This window comes from Phyllostomus discolor, chromosome 7, assembly GCF_004126475.2.
Source record: "Phyllostomus discolor isolate MPI-MPIP mPhyDis1 chromosome 7, mPhyDis1.pri.v3, whole genome shotgun sequence".
Taxonomy (NCBI): domain Eukaryota; kingdom Metazoa; phylum Chordata; class Mammalia; order Chiroptera; family Phyllostomidae; genus Phyllostomus; species Phyllostomus discolor.
This window is the reverse complement of record NC_040909.2, coordinates 50,940,160-50,961,449: the sequence shown is the minus strand read 5'-3', so window position 1 is coordinate 50,961,449 and position 21,290 is coordinate 50,940,160. Positions and strand designations below refer to the sequence as shown.

Sequence of the window (21,290 nt, the reverse complement as noted above, 5' to 3'; positions counted from 1 at the left end):
GAATTTGGTCAGATACTTGGTTGTCTGGGGTTGCCATGAAAGAGCAGGGAGAGCCAGAAGTTAGCATGGACATACATTTTGGCAGCATAAGGATCAAATCTAAGAAACTTGAATTGTGTTGTATGGTCTAAAGGGCCAATACTAATTGTAACAGGGTGATAAAGCCAAAAAGAAAGCAGAGATATTGGAATAAGGACAAAGCTAATTCCAGGGTGAAAGCAAGGTAATTTCTAGAAATATTTGAAAAGACTGCAGCTCAATTTTATAGTCTCCTCAAGTGTGTATACGATTCGGATAGATAATTGTTATTTGACATTCTCTTAAGAAAAACCTTTCATTAACTGCCTTATTTGTATTTCTAAGTTATTTTAAGATCATTACATACCCTATTATCTTTAATTTAAATCATCTGTGTTTAACCTGGTTTGCTTAAGTCTGTTTTATTTTATTCTATTTCTAATAATGTATGTTTATACACTATTAGTAATGATATTTAACTGAACCCTGACTAGTGTGGCTCAGTGAATTGAGTGCCGGCCTGCAAATCAAAGGGTCTCTGTTTCGATTCCCAATCAGGGCACACACCTGGGTTGCAGACCAGGTCCCCAGTAGGGAGTGTGCGAGAAACAACCACACATTGATGTTTCTCTCCCTCTCTTTCTCCTTCCTTTCCCCCTCTCTAAAAATAAAGTATTAAAAATAATATTTAATTGAATAGGCTACTTCATTCTGTGATCATATAAAAAAGCACTTGATCTTTTTAAAAGGGTATTATTCAGATTTAAATTAGATTATTAATTTTTCAGTTGAAAAGTATAATTGGCTTCTTGATGGCACTGCAGTTGAGCTGATAGAGACTTTTCAGGCAGAAGATCATACTTTTGATGAATACACAGAGGTGAGTGGCAATTCTGTTTTTCATTGTCTTTGAATTTTTAAAAATTATATTTTATTCTAGAAAATAAATGTTTTTAAAAATTATTTTATGTTGTTCAAGTACAGTTGTCTGCATTTACCCCCCACCACTGACCCCCCACCAACCATCCCAACCTCCTATCCCTGATTCCACCCCACCTTGGTTTTGTCCATGTGTCCTTTATACTTCTTAAAAACCCTCCCCCCTACTCCCCCCACAATCCTCCCCCACCTCCTCATTCATTACTGTCAGATTGTTCTGAATTTCACTGTATATGGTTATATTTTGCTTGCTTATTTATTTTGTTGATTAGGTTCCATTTAAGGTAAGATCATATGGTATTTGTCTTTCACCGCCTAGATATTTCACTTAGCATAATGCTCTCCACTTCCATCCATGCTGCTGCGAAGGGTAGGAGCTCCTTCATTTTTTTGGCTACATAGCATTCCATTGTGTAAATGTACCATAGTTTTTTGATCCACTCATTCACTGATGGGCACTTGGGTTGCTTCCAGTACTTGGTTATTGTAAATTGTGCTGCTATGAACATTGGGATGCATAGGTTCTTTTGGATTTGTGTTTCAGGGTTCTTAGGATATAACCCCAGCAGTGGAGTTGGAGGGTCAAAAGGCAGTTCCATTTTTAGTTTTTTGAGAGAATCCCATACTGTTTTCCACAGTGGCTGCACCAGTCTGCACTCCCACGAACAGTGCACTAGGGTTCCCTTTTCTCCACAACCTCCCCAACACTTGTTGTTTGTTGATATGTTTATGATGGGCATTCTCACCACTGTGAAGAGGTATCTCACTGTAGTTTCAATTTGCATCTGGTGGCTAGAGATGCTGGGCATCTTTTCCTATGTCCTTGGGCCCTCTGTATATTCTCTTTGGAGATGTGTCTGTTCAGGTCTTTTGCCCAGTTTTTTTTTTTACTATTCTTTTTCTTTCAATTTTTATTTTAATTGTTGTTTAAGTAGTTTTCTGCCCTTTACCCTCATCCCAGCCCAGCCCTCCTCTCTTCCCTCCAGCCTCCACCCTGCCTTGTTATTGTCCATGTATCCTTTTTACTTGTTCCTGCAAACCCTTCCCCTTTCCCCCTGAAATTCCCTCCCCTCTTCCCTCTGGTCACTGTCAGCCTATTGTCTATTTCACTGTCTTTGGTTATATTTTGCTTGCTTGTTTGTTTTGTTGATTAGGTTCCTGTTAAAGGTGAGATCATATGGTATTTGTCTTTCACTGCCTGGCTTATTTCACTTAGCATAATGCTTTCCATTTCCATCCATGCTGTTGCAAAGGGTAGGAGCTCCTTTCTTTCTGCTGCATAGAAATTCCATTGTGTAAATGTACCATAGTTTTTTGATCCATTCATTTACTGGTGGGCACCTAGGTTGCTTCCAACACTTGGCTATTGTAAATTGTGCTGCTATGAACATTGGGTGCATAGGTTGTTTTGGATTGGTGTTTCAGGGTTCTTAGGATATAATCCTAGCAGTGGAATTGCTGGGTCAAAAGACAGTTCCATTTTTAGTTTTCTGAGAAAATTCCATACTGTTTTCCATAGTGGTTGTACCAGTCTGCAATCCCACTAACAGTGCACTAGGGCTCCTTTTCTCCATAACCTCTCCAACACTTGTTGTTTGTTGCTTTGTTTATGATGGCCATTCTGACTGGTGTGAAGTGGTATCTCATTATGGTTTTAATTTGCATCTCTCTGATAGCTAGCCATACTGAGCATGTTTTCATGTGTCTCTGGATCCTCTGTATGTCCTCCTTGGAGAAGTGTCTGCTCAAGTCCTTTGCCCATTTTTTAATTGGGTTGCTTGTCTTTTCAGAGTGGAGTTGTGTGAATTTTTTAATATATTTTGGAGATTAAACCCTTGTCTGAGGTATCATTGGCAAATATATTTTCCCATATGGTTGGTACTTTTCATTTTTAATGCTGTTTTCTTTAGTGTGCAGAAGCTTTTTATTTTGATAAGATCCCATTTGTTTATTCTTCCTTTATGTTTCTTGTTCTAGGGGACATATCAGTGAAAATATTGCTGTGTGAAATATCTGAGATTTTCCTGCCTATGTTCTCCTCTAGGACTTTAATGGTGTCTCTGCTTATATTTAAATCTTTTATCCACCTTGAATTTATTTTTCTGTATGGTGTAAGTTGGTGCTCGAGTTTCATTTTTTTCGCACGTAGCTGCCCAGTTCTCCCAACACCATTTGTTGAAGAGGCTATTTTGCTCCATTTATGTTGCTGCTCCCTTTGTTGAATATTAATTGACTGTAGAGACTTGGGCTTATTTCTTGGATATCTGTTTTATTCCATTAGCCTATGTAACTGTTTTTATGCCAGTACCAGGCTATTTTGATTACAGTGGCCTCATAATACAGTTTGGCATCAGGTATTGTGATCCTTCCTACTTTGTTCTTCTTTCTCAAAATTGCAGCAGCTATTTGGGGGTCATTTATAGTTCCATATAAATTTTTGAAGTGTTTGTTCTGTCTGTAAAATATGCCATTGGTACTTCAATAGGTATGCATTGAATGTGTAAATTGATTTGGGTAGTATGGACATTCTGAAGATGTTAATTCTGATCCATGACACAGTATATGTTTCCATTTGTTTGTGTCTTCCTTGATTTCTTTCTTCAGTGTTGTGTAGTTTTCTGAGTACAGGTCTTTTACCTCCTTGGTTATTAGGTTTATTCCTAGGCATTTAATTTTTCTAGTTGCTATATCAAATGGGATTCCCCGCCCCCCCCCCGATTTCTGTTTCTGCTGTTTCATTGTTGGTATACAAAAATTGCCTTTGATTTCTGGATATTGACTTTGTATCCTGCTGTTTTTGTCAAATTCATGTATTATATTGAGCAGTTTTTTGGCAGAATCTATAGGGATTTTCTGTGTACACTATCATGTCATCTGCAAACAATGACAGTTTTTGTTTTCTCCTTTCCAATTTGGATGTCTTTTATTTCCTTTTCTTGTCTGATCGCTGTGGCTAAAACTTTTAATACTATGTTGAATAGAAGTGGTGAAATTGCACAACCTTGTCTAGTTCCTGATCTTAGTGGAAAAGCTTTTAATTTTTGCCCATTGAGTATGATGTTGGCTGTAGGTCTCTCCTATATGGCCTTTATTATGTGAAGGGAGTGCTTCCTCTATTCCAACTTGCTGAGTGTTTTTATCACAAATGGCTGTCCTTGTCAAATGTTTTTTCTGCATCTATTGATATGATCATGTGATTTTTGTCTTTGCTTTTGTTTGTGTGATATAATATGTTTATTGATTTTCAAATAGTGTACCTTCCTTGCATCCCTGGAATGAATCCCACTTGGTCATGGTGTATGACTTTTTTAATGTATTGTTGGATGCAGTTTGCCAATATTTTGTTGAGGATTTTAGTGTCTGTGTTTCATCAGTGATATTGGCCTGCAGTTTTCTTTCTTTTTTGTGTCTTTATCTTGTTTTGGGATTAGGATGATGCTGGCTTTATAAAAGAGTTTGGGAGTCTTCCTTCTTCTTGGATTTTTTGGAATAGTCTGTGAAGGATAGGGGTTAGCTCTTCCTTAAATGCTTTGCAGAATTCTCCTGTGAACCATCTGGTCCAGGGCTTTTGTGTGTCAGGAATTTTTTGATTACTGCTTTGATTTTGTCAGCTCTTATTGGTCTGTTCAGGCTTTCTGCTTCTTCATTCAGTTTTGGAAGATTATATTTTTCTAGAAATTTGTCCATTTCACCTAGGTTTTCAAATTTCTTGGCAATCATTTTCATAGTAATTTCTTACAATCCTTTATATTTCTGTGGTATCAGTTGCAATCTCTCCTCTTTCATTTTTGATTGTGTTTATTTGGGTCCTCCCTCTTTTTTTCTTGATGAGTCTGCTTAAAGGTTTGTTGATTTTGTTTATTTTTTCAAAGAACCAGCTCCTGGATTATTGATCCTTAGAATTGTGCTTTTAGTGTCTATGTCATTTAATTCTGCTCTGATCTAGGTTATTTCCTTCCTTCTACTTGCTCTGGGCTTTGCTGTTGTTCCCCAGTTTTTGTAGAGGTAAGGTTAGGTTGTCTATTTGAAACGTTTCTATGTTTTCTAGGTAGGCCTGTATGGCTATGAACTTCCCTCTCAGGACTGCCTTTACTGTTCCCATATGTTTTGGATTGTTGTGAGTTCATTTTCATTTGTTTCCAGAGACTTTTTGATTTCTTCCTTGATCTCATTCTTAATTCATTCATTGTTTAATAGCATGCCATTCAATCTCCATGAATGTGAATGTTTTTGAGTTTTTTCCTTGAGGTTTCTGGTTTCTGGTTTCAGTCCCTTGTGGTCCAGGAAAATACTTGATATGATTTCAATTGTCTTGAATTTGTTGATGTTGGTTTTGCATCCTCTCATGTGGTCTATCTTTGAAAATGTTGCATGTGCATTTGACAAGAATGTGTATTTTGCTTCTTTGGGATGAAAGGCTCTATATCTATCAGTTAAGTCTATTTTATCTAGGACGTGTCCAATGCCACAATATCTTTGTTAATATTTTGTTCAGAAGATCTATTCGTTTTTGACAGTGAGGTGTTAAATCCCCTACTATAATTGTGCTTCTGGCAATATCTTTTTTGAAGTCCTCTAAAATTTTCTTATATATTTGGGTGCTCCTCTGTTGGGTGTATATATGCTTATAATGTTTATGTCTCTTGATGGATTCTTTCCTAGAGTATTATGAAGTGACCTTCTGGGTCTCTTTTTATGGCCTTTGTTTTGAAGTTTATTTTGTCTAATATGACAATTGGTACCCTGCTTTTTCCCTGTCCATTTGCTTGGAAAATTTTTTCCAACCCGTCACATTAGTCTGTGTAGGTCTTTTGTTCTGAGGTGGGTCTCTTGTAGGCAGCATATGTGTGGGTCATGATTTTCTTATCCATTAAGCTACTCTCAGTCTTTAATTGGAGCATTTAATACATTTAAGTTGAAGGTTATTATTGATACGTATTTATTCATTGCCATTTTACTTTCTTTGTACCTGTATTCCTCTCTCTCTCACACTCTTTTCTTCCTTTTCTTAAAGCAGTTCCTTTAACATCTCTTCCGGCGCTAGTTTGGAGGAAGTGTATTATTTGAGACTTCTTTTATCTGGAAATCTCTTTATTTGGCCTCCTATTTTAATTGAGAGTCTTGCTGGATAGAATAGTCTTGGTTGCAGGCCTTTGTTTTTCGTTACCTGGACTATTCCTTTCCAGTCCCCTCTGGCTTGTAGTGTTTCCATTGAGAAGTCAGGAGCTAGTCTTATCAGTGTTCCTTTGTATGTTACTTCCTGTTTCTCCCTTGCTGCTGTTAAGATTTTCTCTTTTGTCTCTGAAACTTGGCATTTCAATTATGATGTGTCTTGTAGTGGGCCTCTTTACATTCCTCTTCGTTAGGACTCTGTGTTTCCTGCATTGTGTAACTTTTTCTCTCATCTAACTAGGAAAGTTCTCCATCAGTACCTTTTCCAAACAGGTTTTCTATCCCTTTCTCTTCTCCTTCTCCTGGTATCTGTATTATTTGGATATTATTGTGTTTTACATTGTGCTGCAGTTCCCTTAACACCTCTTCATTCTTTCTGAGTCTTTTTCTTGCTGTTTCTGGGTGTTTTTTTTCTATCTTTTCTTCCAGCTCACTGATTCGATCCTCTGCTTCATCTAGCCTGCTTTTGATTCCTTCTACTGTATTCTTCAATTCAGAAATTGTATTCTTCATTTCCTCTTGGCCCTTGTGATAGTTTCTATTTCCTTTTTCATGTTGATATAGTTTGCAGTGATTACATCATAGTTTCCCTGCAGTTTTTGGTAATTCTCAGTGAGCTCATTGAGCTTCCTTATAACCATTGCTCTGAACTCAATATCTGATAGTTGACTTCCCTCTGTTATATTTAGCATTCTTCCTGAGGCTTCTTTCTTTCTTTTCATTTGGGATTTGTTTTTTGTTTTCCCCTTGTTTGTGAGATTCTTCTTGTTAGCCTCAGCTTCTTATATTAATCTGTTCTGACTCCCTGGGTTTATGGTGTGAACTTCTATGGTAGAATACCTGTGAGATTCAGTGGTGCTGTCTCCTTGATCTCTGGAGCTCACTAGTCTTCGCCTGTCATTTAAGTTGACTCTGTGTTTGTCTTTGGGTTTTGATTGTTATTGGGTCTTTCTTTGGTGGGTCTTCCCCTCCAGCTGGTTAACTAAGGGTCACTGCACCCACCGTGTCTTGTGTACTGTTGTCCCAGTGCAGACAGGTTGTGTCGAAGCTGGTTCTTCTGTCTGTCTGATGTTTTGAGGCTTCTCTCTCAGTATTGTTCAGTCATTTGTTTCTGGGTAATTTCTCCATCATTTAGTTATCATTTCAGATTGGTCCTGGGTGGTGGTTAGTGTGGCTTCCATTCACTCATTCATCTTCCTTTATTATCTGTTGGTGGTTCCTTTGTTGGTGGGTTCTCTTCCAGCAGGTATACTGGTGTTCACAGTTCCCACCTACTCTTTTAGGTGATTATTTGGAGGGGGACGGCAAAATGCATTAAGACAGCAAGAGTGTATTCTATGGAATTTTAAGTACCAACCCATAGAGAAGAGATAGGAGACCCTTTAGATAACTATATTGTTAATTGTGATATTTCACCCAACTATCAACTTTTTAGGAAGGGTTGGAAAAGGATAAGGCTTGTTAGAGGGGGAAAGGATTGTGAGTTGAATTCAGAAAACAGTGAGCTCATGAGAGGTCAGATTATGAGATGGGGGGTGTGCTGTGTAGTATTTACAATTGTATGGAACAACATGTATTTACAATAATAATTGTATTGGCAATCATATGACAGAATCTATATAATCTGAATAACAAAAATAGAATGTACATGACACAACCTAGAGTTGTGTGCTATTGGAACACAAGTGAAGTCAAAGAAGGAAAATTAAAATACACTATGAAAGAGAGAACAAGGAAAACCCATCAAACAGTGCAATTAAACAAACAAATGATGAAAACTAAACAGAAAGAAGAGAAATAAAAAAATACTAATAAAATAAAAGAAGTAAAATATTGAAAATAGCAATAATACAAATAAATAATACCATGCAAGGTCTCTGGAGTAACAAAGTGAAAAAAATATGGAATGCTTCACAAATTTGCATGTAATCCTTGTGCAGGGGCCATGCTAATCTTCTCTGTATTGTTCCAATTTTAGTATATGTGCTGCTGAAGTGAGCACTGCTTAATAATTCTTATTGTTTACGTGTAGTTGTGTATATCATTAGGATTTTCTCTATGCAATATCATGTTATTTGAAAATAGATATTGTCTTCTTCATTTTTAACTTTATTCTTGTTTATTCTATTATAGTTGTCCCAATTTTATCCCCTTTGCCCTCCTCAACCCCTGCTCCCATAGTCCCTCTTCACCTATTGTCCATGTCCATGGATCATTCATACATGTTCTTTGACTACTTTTTTACCTTTCTTACCACCATTCCTCTGCCCCTTTTCCTCTGGCAGTTGTCAGTCTGTTCCCATTTCCATGTCTATGGTTCTGTTTTGCTTAGAACCAGAGACATTAGTTTATTTTGTTCATTAGATTCCTCTTATAAGTATTATCCCTAAGAATCCTGAAACACTAATTCAAAGAACTTATGCACCCTGATGCAGCACTATTTACAACAGCCTAGTGTCAGAAACAGCCTAAATACCCATAAGTAGATAAATGGACTAAAAAATTGTAGTTCATCTAAACAGTGGAATACTATGCAGCAGAAAGAAAGAAGACAGATTTCTTATCCTTGCGACAGCATGGATGAGAACTGGAGACTATTATACTAAGTGAGATAAGCCAATTGGTGAAAGACAAAATACTTCTTAATTTTAATATGGATGCCTCTTATTTATTTTTCTTAGCCTAATTGTTCCTGGGTTAGTTCAATATTGAGTGGAAGTGTTGAGAGAAGATATCTTTATCTTACTGTAGATCTTAGGGAAAGCATTAATTTTTAAAAAACCATTAAGTATAATGGTCAGTATTTAGATTTATCCTAGACACTCCTTATCACTCCTTATCTCCTCCTTATCAAATTGAGGTTGTTATCTTCTATTCCTAGTCTGTGAAGTGTTTGTTAACATAAGGTTTGAATTTTCCTAAATGCTTCTTCTGCCTCTATTGAGATTTATATGTATTCTAAGTGGCATACTTTGTACTTTAGTTCAGTTTTTATGTGTTTATATAAACTATATTATGAAATCATAAATTCATAATTTGCAAAACAAGATATGGTATATTCTCTTTTGATTTGTGTTTTACCATATATCTTAATATAAATAGCTGTGTAGAAAGTAGGCACAATAAGTGTTTCTATGAGCTAACAGCTAAACTTTTGTGTCTTTGCCATAACTTATACTATCTATAAACCTTAAATCTCTAGGTTGAACATATGTTTCATGGGGGTTACAGTGATTTTTTTTCCTTAGGTCTAGTATTTTCTGGAATATTATAATTGTGGATGATTTATTCAACTGTTTAAAAATTTACTTTCAGGTTTAGTAATATATCCCTGCATTTCTTTGTCAATGCTAGATATACTGTAATTGTGGTTTATATCCATATTTTGCATTATAGTTGTAGTTTATTATAGCATAATACTTCATTGTAGTGATATATCACTTTTTCTACTGTAATGAATATTTTTCATTGTTCCAATGTGCCATATTTTTTTTGATCCAGCTCATTTTCTTTCCACATCTATTAATTACATCCCAGAAAACCTGGATGATTACTTGAGAATAAGAAAACATCTATTTCTCTTTTCCAGTGCCATCAGCTCTATATACTGTCTGGTATTTTTCCAACCAAGAACCAAACAGGTGTTCAGTTGTCTTTGAATTAATTAATATTCTCAGCTCCCTTAAACACTGAAAGCTTTAAGCCCAACCCACAAAATACTGGAGACAGAAAAATAGGGTAGCTTTGAGAGAAAGGGAAGTAAAGGGAAAGTCTCTTTAAGGACTTAAAAAAAGAAATGGGACTTTTTGGTAGTGGGTAGATATTGGGTGAGTAAGAGGTAGAGAGGCAACATTAAAGATGGATTGTGGAATGAAGTCAAAGTTGCCCAAAGTTGGTAGGTATGTTTTAGTTTCAAAGAATGCAACATAACTTGTTAGTTTTTTTCCATACTTCTTTGTTTAATTTTGAAAAACTATCCCAGTATCTGTTATTAAGAATGTATAAGTTTAAATATTTGGAATCTTTGTAATGGCAGAAACACAGTGTTTTTTCCTGGGTTATATTGACCAAACCAAAAAGTTCTTTATACATATTTGTTTTTTCTGAAGATTGAATTCGAATTTTCAGAGAGGCATCAATAATGGCACAAACAAGTATTGTCAGCTACACAAATTGCCACATGATATAGATTGTTTCTAACAGAGAGATGAGTTGACGTTGGGGATGCTTTTTTTTAATATCAATAATTACTGAGGGAAATTTTACATTCTGAAATTTTTAGATATTAATTGCTGTAAATGGCACCATATTGGATATTTACTGGTAGATTGGCAAATTCTTAGTGAAAGGACAGGTGAGAAAAAAGATTTATGAACACAAAGAGAAAATTTTAATCAACTTAGCAAAAAGAATGAGTTGTATTTATATTATATAATTTAAGAAGTTAACCATAATACTATACAAAACACTGGTGAATTAAAATGCCTAAGCATTTTTTTATTATAAAATTTTTTAAGCTTGTAGGAAGATTTCTCAGTCTTGCCTCAGAAATAATGCTTTTGCCTCAGTGGGTTCATTTCCCTATGGTTCGTTTGGATTGTGAAGATTGAAGACAGGGCCTAACAAATAAAGCAAGAGCCTTTGCAAATATATTATTAAATGACATAGCTTCAAAACATAGAAAAGAAAATGAATGGTAAGTAGAATTAATTTCCAAATTTATGGTTATCAGGCTAAAAGAATATTTTGCTAGTAATAACTGTTTAAAAACAAAGATTAAAATACTAGTACTTACTAGGAAAAACACTTACTAGAAAAATATTAGACAAGTACTTACTAGAAATAGTACTTATTAGAAAAAGTACTTTTTCTCCATAGCTGCCTCCTAGGGAGGTTTCTTTGTAGAAGCATTGGTTCAGTTTCATTTTGTTTTATACTGTTTCAGGCTAGTTTTGAGGCAACGCAGTATTTAAAAAAAAGAACTTGAAATAAACCCATATTTGGACACAGGTTGCATGAAAATAGATTATAGACATTCAATGATATTGGGAATATCTGGAATTATTCCTGACCCCAGTATTTATGTGTTGTGTCACCTAGCTTTTCTCATCTCCAAAATGGACACATAATACTTCATGTTCATTGCAAAGCAGCTATAAAATTGGATTAATAAATTTGTGGCCTGCTAGCTGAATGTGTGTATGTGCCATTTGCTTACTTCACAGTTTGGTTTGTCATCTGCTTGGGCTATCATGCTCTCATTTTGTTTGCCTGCTTTTCTTCTGCTTCAATGTCTCTCCGTAAAACACTCAGATGCTGCTCTAGCAGGAAGAAAAGACCCCCAGTACTATCATACATCTGTTTGGAAGAATCCACTTTAACACATACTTCCTACATTTTTTAATTTTTTATTTATTTATTTTTTTCAAAATTTTAAAGATTTTTATTATTTTATTTATTTTTAGAGAGGGAAGGGAGGAAGAGAGAGAGAGAGAGAGAGAGAGAGAGAGAGAGAGAGAGAGACAGAGAGACATCAATGTGTGGTTGCTGGGGGCCGTGGCCTGCAACCTAGGCATGTGCCCTGACTGGGAATCAAACCTGCGATGCCTGGTTCACAGCCCGCACTCAATCCACTAAGCTACGCTAGCCAGGGCACTTCCTACATTTTTTTGTAAAAATAAAATAAAAAAAAAAAGAATACCCAGGGGAAAAAATAGAAGTAATTATCAAGCCCTATGTGATCTGACTCCTGCTTACCTTTCCAATTTTATTTTATATCTTCATTTGCCAATTGTATTCATGTTGGCCTGCTTGCCATTCCTGAAATATGCCAACCTCATTGCTAGGCTGAGGCTGTTTACCTTGCTGCTTTTTCCTTTTGGAGGCTTTTCCCTGATATGTGCAGGACTCACTGTTTTCTTTTCTCATACTGACTATCATCTCCCTAAAGGGCCCTTTCCTGGTCACTCTATGCAAATAGTGATCCTTTCTCTACACTCCATGAGTATTTATCTTGCTTTCTTTTTCATCATAGCACTTTTTACTACCTAACGTTGTGCTATGTATTTATGTGCATTGTGTCTTGACTTGAATGTAAGCTTTATGAGAGAAAGGACTTGATATTTAGCTGTTATAGCTCCATTGCTTAGAACTTTGCTTACCATATTGTAGGTACTCATTTATTAAATGAAGTATATTTACCACATAATAGAAATAAAATACCTGCATGAGCTAACTTTTTAATTTTTTTTTCAATTTTTTTCATTTTTTTTGTTTTAATTGTTGTTCAAGTATGATTTTCTGTCTTTTACTCCCACCCCAGCCCATCCCTCAGCCCTCCCTACCTCCCTCCCATTTCTACCTCCCTAGTTTTTGTCCATGTGTCCTTTATACTTGTTCCTGTAAACCCCTCCCTTTTCCCCCTGAAATTCCCTCCCCTCTTTCCTCTGGTCACTGTCAGTCTATTGTCTATTTCAGTGTCTTTGGTTGTATTTTGCTTGCTTGTTTGTTTTGTTGATTAGGTTCCTGTTAAAGGTGAGATCATATGGTATTTGTCTTTCACTGCCTGGCTTATTTCACTTAGCATAATGCTTTCCATTTCCATCCATGCTGTTGCAAAGGGTAGGAGCTCCTTCTTTCTTTCTGCTGCATAGAATTCCATTGTGTAAATGTACCATAGTGTTTTGATCCATTCATTTACTGGTGGGCATCTAGGTTGCTTCCAACAATTGGCTATTGTAAATTGTGCTGCTATGAACATTGGGGTGCATAGGTTGTTTTGGATTGGTGTTTCAGGGTTCTTAGGATATAATCCTAGCAGTGGAATTGCTGGGTCAAAAGACAGTTCCATTTTTAGTTTTCTGAGAAAATTCCATACTGTTTTCCATAGTGGTTGTACCAGTCTGCAATCCTACTAACAGTGCACTAGGGCTCCCTTTTCTCCATAACCTCTCCAACACTTGTTGTTTGTTGCTTTGTTTATGATGGCCATTCTGACTGGTGTGAAGTGGTATCTCATTATGGTTTTAATTTGCATCTCTCTGATAGCTAGCCATACTGAGCTCAGTAAATTTATTTTTTAAAATTACTTACCTCAGCCCTGGCTGGCGTAGCTGAGTGGATTGAGCTTCGGCTGAGAACCAAAGTGTCGCAGGTTCGATTCCCAGTCAGGGTACATGCCTAGGTTGCAGGCCATGACCGCCAGCAACTGTACATTGATGTTTCTCTCTCTCTCTCTCTCTCTCCCTTCCTTCTCTAAATATAAATAAATAAAGTCTTTTTAAAAATTACTTACCTCTTTTATACTTGGCTTTTGTGTGAGGTTTTTCAGATATTTCTGGTAATAGCACGACAATACAGATATTGCAAAGCACAGGGAAAAAGTACTATGAAATGTACCTTTAGTTTAATAAATGACTATAAGATATCTTCTTACATACTCAGGATACTCTAAGAGAATTGTAGATTTTCAAAAGTGTATACAAGAGTTTGATCTTTTTATGTGCTCTACTGCCATGTTTCACAAGAGACACTAATAATAATAATGCTAAAACTAGTGATTACATTAACAGTTATAGTTATTAGGAAATGAGAGTTTATTTTGTACTAGGCCCTTTTACATTCATTATTATATTACAACAATCTAGCAAGATGAATGTTAATAATTTTATTTTATAGATACAGGAACTAAACCTCAGATATTTTCTTAAGTTCACAAAGCTAGTAACAGCTGAGGCAGGATTTAGATTTAGGGCTGCCTGATCAAAAGTATGCTCTATGTTACATTGCTAATCTGGGTATTCAAGAGAGTTGATGAGATCAATAGAAAAAAAAATATACCATAATTTCACATGAAAATGTTAGCTTAATTTTATAGATGTTTGATGTATGCTGAGTTATATAGGTATGTAATGCTTGACTATTTTAAGATATGTTAGTGAATTAACGAATTATTTTAGGATATCACAGTTCCTATTTTATAGTAATCATAATAACTTACATTTATTGAGTATGATACAGCATTAGTTACCACAACTATAGTAAGAAACAGAGTTTTCCTGTCTAGTATTTGCAGTGAATTTGAAGAATTATAAAGAACATGCATTAAAAGTCCCTGAGACAACAGAAGAGATGATGGATCTGATCTTTTATGTATAAAAAGCAACGGGACAATAGGATCAAGAGTTGGCTTAAGGATCAAGGTAAGAATGATTTTAAAAGAGATCTATCTAATCTCCTATCTATCTATATCATCATCTATACTATGAGGAGGGAAGGAAGGAGAAAAGAGTAGGGAGAGAAACATTGATATGTGAGAGAAAAATCAATTGGTTGCCTCTTGCACACCCCCAACTGGGGACCTGGCCTGCCACCCAGGCATGTACCCTGACCAAGAATCAAACTAATGCCCAACCCTCTAAGCCACAACCAATCAGGGAAGAATGTTTTAATTTAAATATTTTAAAGTATTTTTATCATTGTGAACTATGATAAACTTTGAACATATATAAGACATACAGTTAAACAATAGTTATAAAGTAAGCAACCCATATTGCCACCACCCAGATCAAGAAATAGGGTATTGCTAGCACCCAGAAGCACTCTGTGGATGACTTTCTGATCATAACTATTACTTATCCCTAGACGTTTCCACTTGGTTTATACAGTAATCATAATATTTTTTCTTTCAGTTCCACAAACTATGTGTACATACTTCAGCAAAATAAAAATTTTTCTTGATTTTTATTTTTGACTTAATCTTTTTAAAATTTTATTTAATTGTTGTTGCACTACAATTTTCTATCTTTTACTCCTATCCCAGCCCACCCACCCAGCTCTCCCCTCCTCCCTGATTTAATCTTTACTGTATTTTTTCCATTACCATTTAGTCCCTTTATACCTCCCACCCCATCCCATATCACCACACTGTTGTCCATATCCATGAGTCCTTTTTTCCTTTTACTCAATCCCTCCACCCTCTAACTTCTCTTCCAAATAGCTGTCATCTGCTCTCCATCTATGAGTCTGTCTCTGTCTTGCTTGTTAGTTCAGTTTGTTCACTAGATTACATTCATGAGTGAAATCATATGGTATTTGTCTTTCTCTGACTGGCTTATTTCACTTAGCATAATGTCCAGGTCCATCCATATTGCCTCAAAGGGTAAAATTTTCTTATTTTTTACAGCTGAGTAGTAATCCATTGTGTAAATATCCTATAGCTGTTTTATCTACTCACCTACTGATGGACACTTAAGCTGCTTTCATATTTTGGTGATAGTAATAATGCTGTAATGAATACAAGGTTGCTTATGTTATTTCAAATTAGTGTTTTGGGTTCCTTTGGATATGTTCCCAGAAGTAGGATTGCTGGGGTCAAAAGACCGATTCATTTTTTAATTTTTTGAGGTATCTCCATACTGCCTTCCCCAGTGGCTGCACCAATCAGCATTCCCACCAACATGCAAAAGGGTTCCCATTTTTCCACATCCTTGCCAGCACTTGATTTTTTTATTCATTGATGATAGCCTTTAAACAGATATGAGATGGTATCTCATTGTGGTTTAATATGCATTTCTTTGATGATTAGTGATGTTGAGCACCTTTTCATATGTCCTATTGGTCATCTGCATGTTCTCTTTGGAGAAGGGTCTATGCAGGTCCTTTGCCCTTTTTTTAATTAGGTTGTTTGTTTTTTTGGTGTTGTGTTTATAAGTACTTTATAAACTTTGGATGTTAACCCCTTATCAGATGTATTAGCGAATCTGTTCTCCCAAATGCAATGTCTGAAATAAACAATACACTGTAAGAAATAAACAATAAATTAGATGAATTAGAGGATCAAACTAGTGTTTTGGAAGACAAGGGAGAGAAAAAATCACTGAGGCAGAGAAGTAAAAAGTAAAAAGAATAAAAAACATGAGGATATCATATGGTATTTCTTTTTATGTGATCTCACCTATAAGTGGAACCTAATCAACAAACAACAAGCAAAATACAACCAGAGACATTAAGATAAAGAGCAAACTGACAGTAACCAGAGAGGTGTGGGAAAGGGATAATAGGGATAAGAGGATAAGGGCCATCAAGGAACATGTGTAAAGGACATATGGACAAAGCCAAATGGGGTAGGTTTGAGGGTGGGGGGGCGTGGTGGGGTGAAAGTAGAGACAACTATACTTGAACAACAATAAAAAAAAGAATTCTTCTAATTAAAAGTAAATAAATAAAAACATGAGAGCTGAAGAAAACATTTTGGACTATATGAATTGTAACAATATGTGATTCATGGGAATACTAGAAGAAGAGAGTGAACTAGGAATCAAGAACCTATTTGAAGAAATAAGGACCAAAAACTTCCATAATCTGGTGAAGGAAAGAGACACACAAGTCCAGGAAGCTCAGAGAGTTCCAAACAAGTTGGACCCAAAGAGGCCTACACTGAGACACATCAAAATTAAAATGACAGGCTTAAAGACAAGAAGGGAATCCTAAAAGCCACAAGAGAAAAGCAGGGACCTATGTACCATAGGAGCACCAATTAGACTGGCATCTCATTACTCAACAGCAAGATTTCAGGCCAGAAGGGAGTGGCATGAAATATTCAAGGTAATGAAAAGCAAGGACCTACAACCCAGCAAGAGCTATCATTTAAAGTGGAAGGAGAAATAAGAAGCTTCCCAGGCAAGAAAAGGCTAAAGGAGTTTTTTTTTAAAAATACAAAACCAGTACTACAACAAATGTTAAAGGGCTTTCTTTAAGGAGAAGAAAAAAGAGAAAGAAAGGATAAAACAGAGGAAAGAGTCTAATATTAAAAATGGCACTACATACATATCTATCAACAATCACCTTGATGTAAAGGGCTTAAATGCTCTGAGCAAAAGACATAAGGTAGCTGAATGGATAAGAAAACAAGATCCATCTATATGCTGCCTGCAAGAGACCCGTTTCAGATCAGAAGATGCACACAGACTAAAAGTAAAGGGATGGAAAAAGATATGTCATGCAAATGGAAAAGAAAAAAAAAGCTGAGGTAGCAGTACTTATATCCCACAATATAGACTTTTCAAACCAAGACTATATAGTAAGAGAGAAAGAAGGACACTACATAATGATAAAGGGGAAAATCCAATAAGAGGATAAAACCCTAGTAAACATTATGCACTCAACATAGGAGCACCTAAATATATGAAGCAAATCTTGATGTACATAAAAGGAGAGAGCGACAGAAACAATCGTAGTCATGGATTTTAACACCCCATTGACTTCAATGGATACTCTTCCAGGCAGAACATCAACAAAGAGACAGCAGCCTTAAAATAACGTACTAGATAAAATGAATTAATTGATATCTTCAGAGCATTCCATCCCAAAACACAAGAATATACATATTCTTTTTTTATTGAAACAATGTTTTTATTTTATTTTTTATTCTTTTAAAAATTTTAATCATTGTACAAGTACAGTTTCTCTCTCCTTTTACTCCCATTCTAGCCCACCCACCCAACCCTCCCCATTTCCCTCTCATTACCACCCTCCCCCTAGTTTTTGTCCATGTGTCCTTTAAATTCATTCCTGTAAACCTTACCCAATCTCCTCTGAAATTCCCTCTTCTTTCCCCTCTGGTCACTGTCAGTCTGTCCTCTATTTCAGTGTCTTTGGTTATATTTTGCTTGTTTCTTTGTTTTGTTTTTTTAGGTTCCTGTTAAAGGTGAGATCATATGGTATTTGTCTTTCACCGCCTGGCTTATTTACCTTGGCATAATGCTTTTCATTTCCATCCATGCTGTTGCAAAGGGTAGGAGCTCCTTTCTTTCTGCTGCATAGAAATTCCATTGTGTAAATGTACCATAGTTTTTTGATTCATTTATTTACTGATGGGCATATAGATTGCTTCCAGCAACTAGCTATTGTAAATTGTGCTGCTATGAACATTGGGATTCAAAGGTTCTTTTGGATTGGCGTTTTAGTGTTCTTAGGATATAGTCCCAGCAGTGGAATTGCAGGGTCAAAAGACAGTTTTATTTTTAGTTTTCTGAGGAAGTTCCATACTGCTTTCCCCAGTGGTTGTACCAGTCTGCAGTCCCACCAACAGTGCACTAGGGTCCCCTTTTCTCCACAACCTCTCCAACTCTTGTTGTTTGTTGCTTTGTTTATGATGGCTATTCTGACTGGTGTGAATTGGTATCTCATTGTGGTTTTAATTGCATCTCTCTGATAGCTAGCGATATTGAACATCGTTTCATGTGTCTTTGGATCTTCTGTATGTCCTCCTTGGAGAAGTGTCTGTTCAAGTCCTTTGCCCATTTTAAAATTGGATTCCTTGTCTTAGAGTGGAGTCGTGTAAGTTCTTTATATATTTTGGAGATTAAACCCTTGTCTGAGATATCATTGGCAATATGTTTTCCCATACACTTGGTTCTCTTTTGATTTTAATACTGTTTTCTTTAGCTGTGCAAAAGCTTTTGATGAGGTCCCATTTGTTTATTCTTTCCTTTATGTCCCTTGCTCTAGGGGACATGTCCATAAAAAGTTTCTGCATGAAATATCTGAGATTTTCCTACCTACATTCTCTTCTAGGACTTTAATGGTGTCATGGTTTATATTTAAGTCTTTTATCCACCTTGAATTATTTTTGTATAAGGTGTAAGTTGGTGCTCGAGATTCATTTTTTTGCACGTAGCTGTCCAGTTCTCTCAACACCATTTGTTGAAGAGGCTATTTTTATTTCATTTTATTTTGCTGCCTCCTTTGTCAAATATTAATTGACCATAGAGACTTGGGTTTATTTCTGGGCTCTCTGTTCTGTTCCATTGGTCCATGTGCCTGTTTTTATGCCAGCACCAGGCTGTTTTGATTACAGTGGCCTTGTAGTATAATTTAGTGTCAGGTCTCGTGATCCCTCCTACTTCACTCTTCTTTCTCAAAATTGCAGCAGCTATTCAGGGTCATTTATGGTTCCATATAAGTTTTTGAAGTGTTTGTTCTATGTCTGTGAAATAAGCCACTGGTACTTTAATAGGTATTGCACTGCATGTGTAAATTGCTTTGGGTAGTATGGACATTTGATGATATTAATTCTTCCAATCCATGAACACGGTATATGTTTCCATTTATTTGTGTCTTCCTTGATTTCTTTCCTCAGTGTTATGTAGTTTTCTGAGTACAGGTCTTTTACCTCTTTGGTTAGGTTTATTCCTAGGTATTTTATTTTTCGTTTTGCTATTTCAAAATGGGATTTTTTTTTTGATTTCTGCTTCTGCTGTTTCATTGTTGGTGTACAGAAATACCTAGATTTCTGGATATTGACTTTGTATCCCACTGTTTTGCCAAATTCATTTATTAGGTCAAGCAGTTTTTTGGTAGAGTCTATAGGATTTATAAGAAATAAAGGAAATCCTATAGACTCCACCAAAAACTGCTTGACCTAATAAAAGAATATACATACTTCTCAAGGGCACATGGAACAATTCTAGGATAGACCCCATGCTAGTACATGAAACAAATCTCAATAAATTTAAGAATTGAAGTCATATCAAGAATCTTCTCTGACAACAATGCTATGAAACCAGAAAATCAACCACAAGAAGAACACCCAAAAATACACAAAGACATGGAAGCTCAATAACATGTTATTAACCAATGAATGGGTCAAAACAACAAAATCAAGAGAGAAATCAAAAGATACTTTAAAATAAATGAAAATGAGAATACAGCAGTCCAAAATGTGTGGGACAATGGGAAAGCAATCTTGAAGATGGAAATTCGTAGCACTACAGGCCTGTCTCAAAAAAAAAAAAAGAAAGAAAGAAAGAAAGAAAGAAAGAAAGGAAAAGCTCAAACAAACAATCTAAATTCACAGTTAAAGGAACTTGAAAAAAACAACAACAAAGTCCAAAGTAAGTAGAAGGAAGGAAATAGTAAACCCAGAGAAGAAATAAATGAAATAGAGTAAAAAAATGATACAAAAGATCAAAGAATCCAAGACATGGTTATTTGAAAAGATAAAAAGGATTGTCAAACCTTTAACTAGACTCATCAAGAAAAAAAGGACCCAGAGAAATAAAATCAGAAATTAAAGAGGAGAAATAACAACACAAAAAAATACAAAGGATTGTAAGAAAATATTATTATCAATTTTATACCAGCAAACTGGACAACCTGGATGAAATGGATAAATTCTTAGAAACATAAAATCTTCCAGAAATAAATCAGGAAGAATCAGATAATCTAAGTAGAAGATTATACCTAATGAAATTGAAGCAGTAATCAAAAACTCCCAACAAACAAAATCCCTGGAACAGATGGCTTCAGAGATGAATTTTACTAAACATTCTGAAAGAAGTAACACCTCTCCTCAAACAAATTGATAAAATTCAAGAGAAAGAAAGGCTCCCAAAATCATATTACAAGACTAGCATGTTCCTAATTCAAAACCAGATAAAGAGGAGTTCCAGCCAAGATGGAGGCATAGGTAGAAAAACTGTCGCTTCCTTGCACAACCAAAAGGAGCATAACAACCAATCTAAAATCAATAAACAACCGGAAGCGTCAGAAAATCACACTGCATGGAACTCCAACGGCCAAGAAATTAAAGAAGAAGTCAACTAGAACAACCAGACCAATAAAAACCCATGGCACAGGTAGGCTGGCTGAAAGAACTTTGGTGAGGCAGCAGACTGTGTGGATGGGGCTGGCTGAAGGTGAAACTGAGATGCAGAGTTGACTGTGGACTATGGTGGTTGCTGTGGTGGGAGAAACTCCCAGTCTCACAGGAGAATTCCTTGGAAGTGGGCTAGAGATAAGCAAGTGAGCTTCATTGTTTCCTCTCTGGCCCCTCCCCCACAGGCAGCATTGCAGCACAGAAAGGTGGCCTGCCCAGCCCTGAGGTGAATACCTCAGGCCCTGCCCCCTTACAGTTTAGCAGGTGCTCTGAGACAAAAGAAATATGGCCTAAATGAAAGAACAGAGTAAAACTTCAGAAAGAGAACTGTGTGATGAGGAGATAGCCAACCTATCTGATGAAGAATTTAAAGCCCTGGTAATCAAAATTCTCACAGAACTGATTGAACTTGTTCAAAAAAAAAAAAAGTGAAAGATACCAAAAATGAAATAAAGCAAAATATTCAGGGAACCAACAGTGACAGCAAGGAAACCAGGACTCA

The 21,290-nt window shown here is 36.0% G+C and overlaps 1 protein-coding gene and 1 non-coding gene across 2 annotated transcripts in view; one reads left to right on the top strand and one right to left on the bottom strand.

The window, feature by feature from the left end:
* DNAH12 (dynein axonemal heavy chain 12) overlaps window positions 1-21,290 on the top strand; it is a 275,242-nt gene that overhangs the window by 26,739 nt on the left and 227,213 nt on the right. The window contains 6 exon segments of the mRNA XM_028518986.2: window positions 807-898; window positions 10,647-10,825; window positions 14,195-14,219; window positions 14,221-14,280; window positions 14,401-14,440; window positions 18,409-18,419. Coding sequence (XP_028374787.1) covers window positions 807-898; window positions 10,647-10,825; window positions 14,195-14,219; window positions 14,221-14,280; window positions 14,401-14,440; window positions 18,409-18,419 — 407 coding nt within the window.
* On the bottom strand, window positions 8,025-8,131 carry LOC114502242. Its single transcript, XR_003685072.1, has one exon. It is a non-coding gene; the product is annotated as a U6 spliceosomal RNA (small nuclear RNA).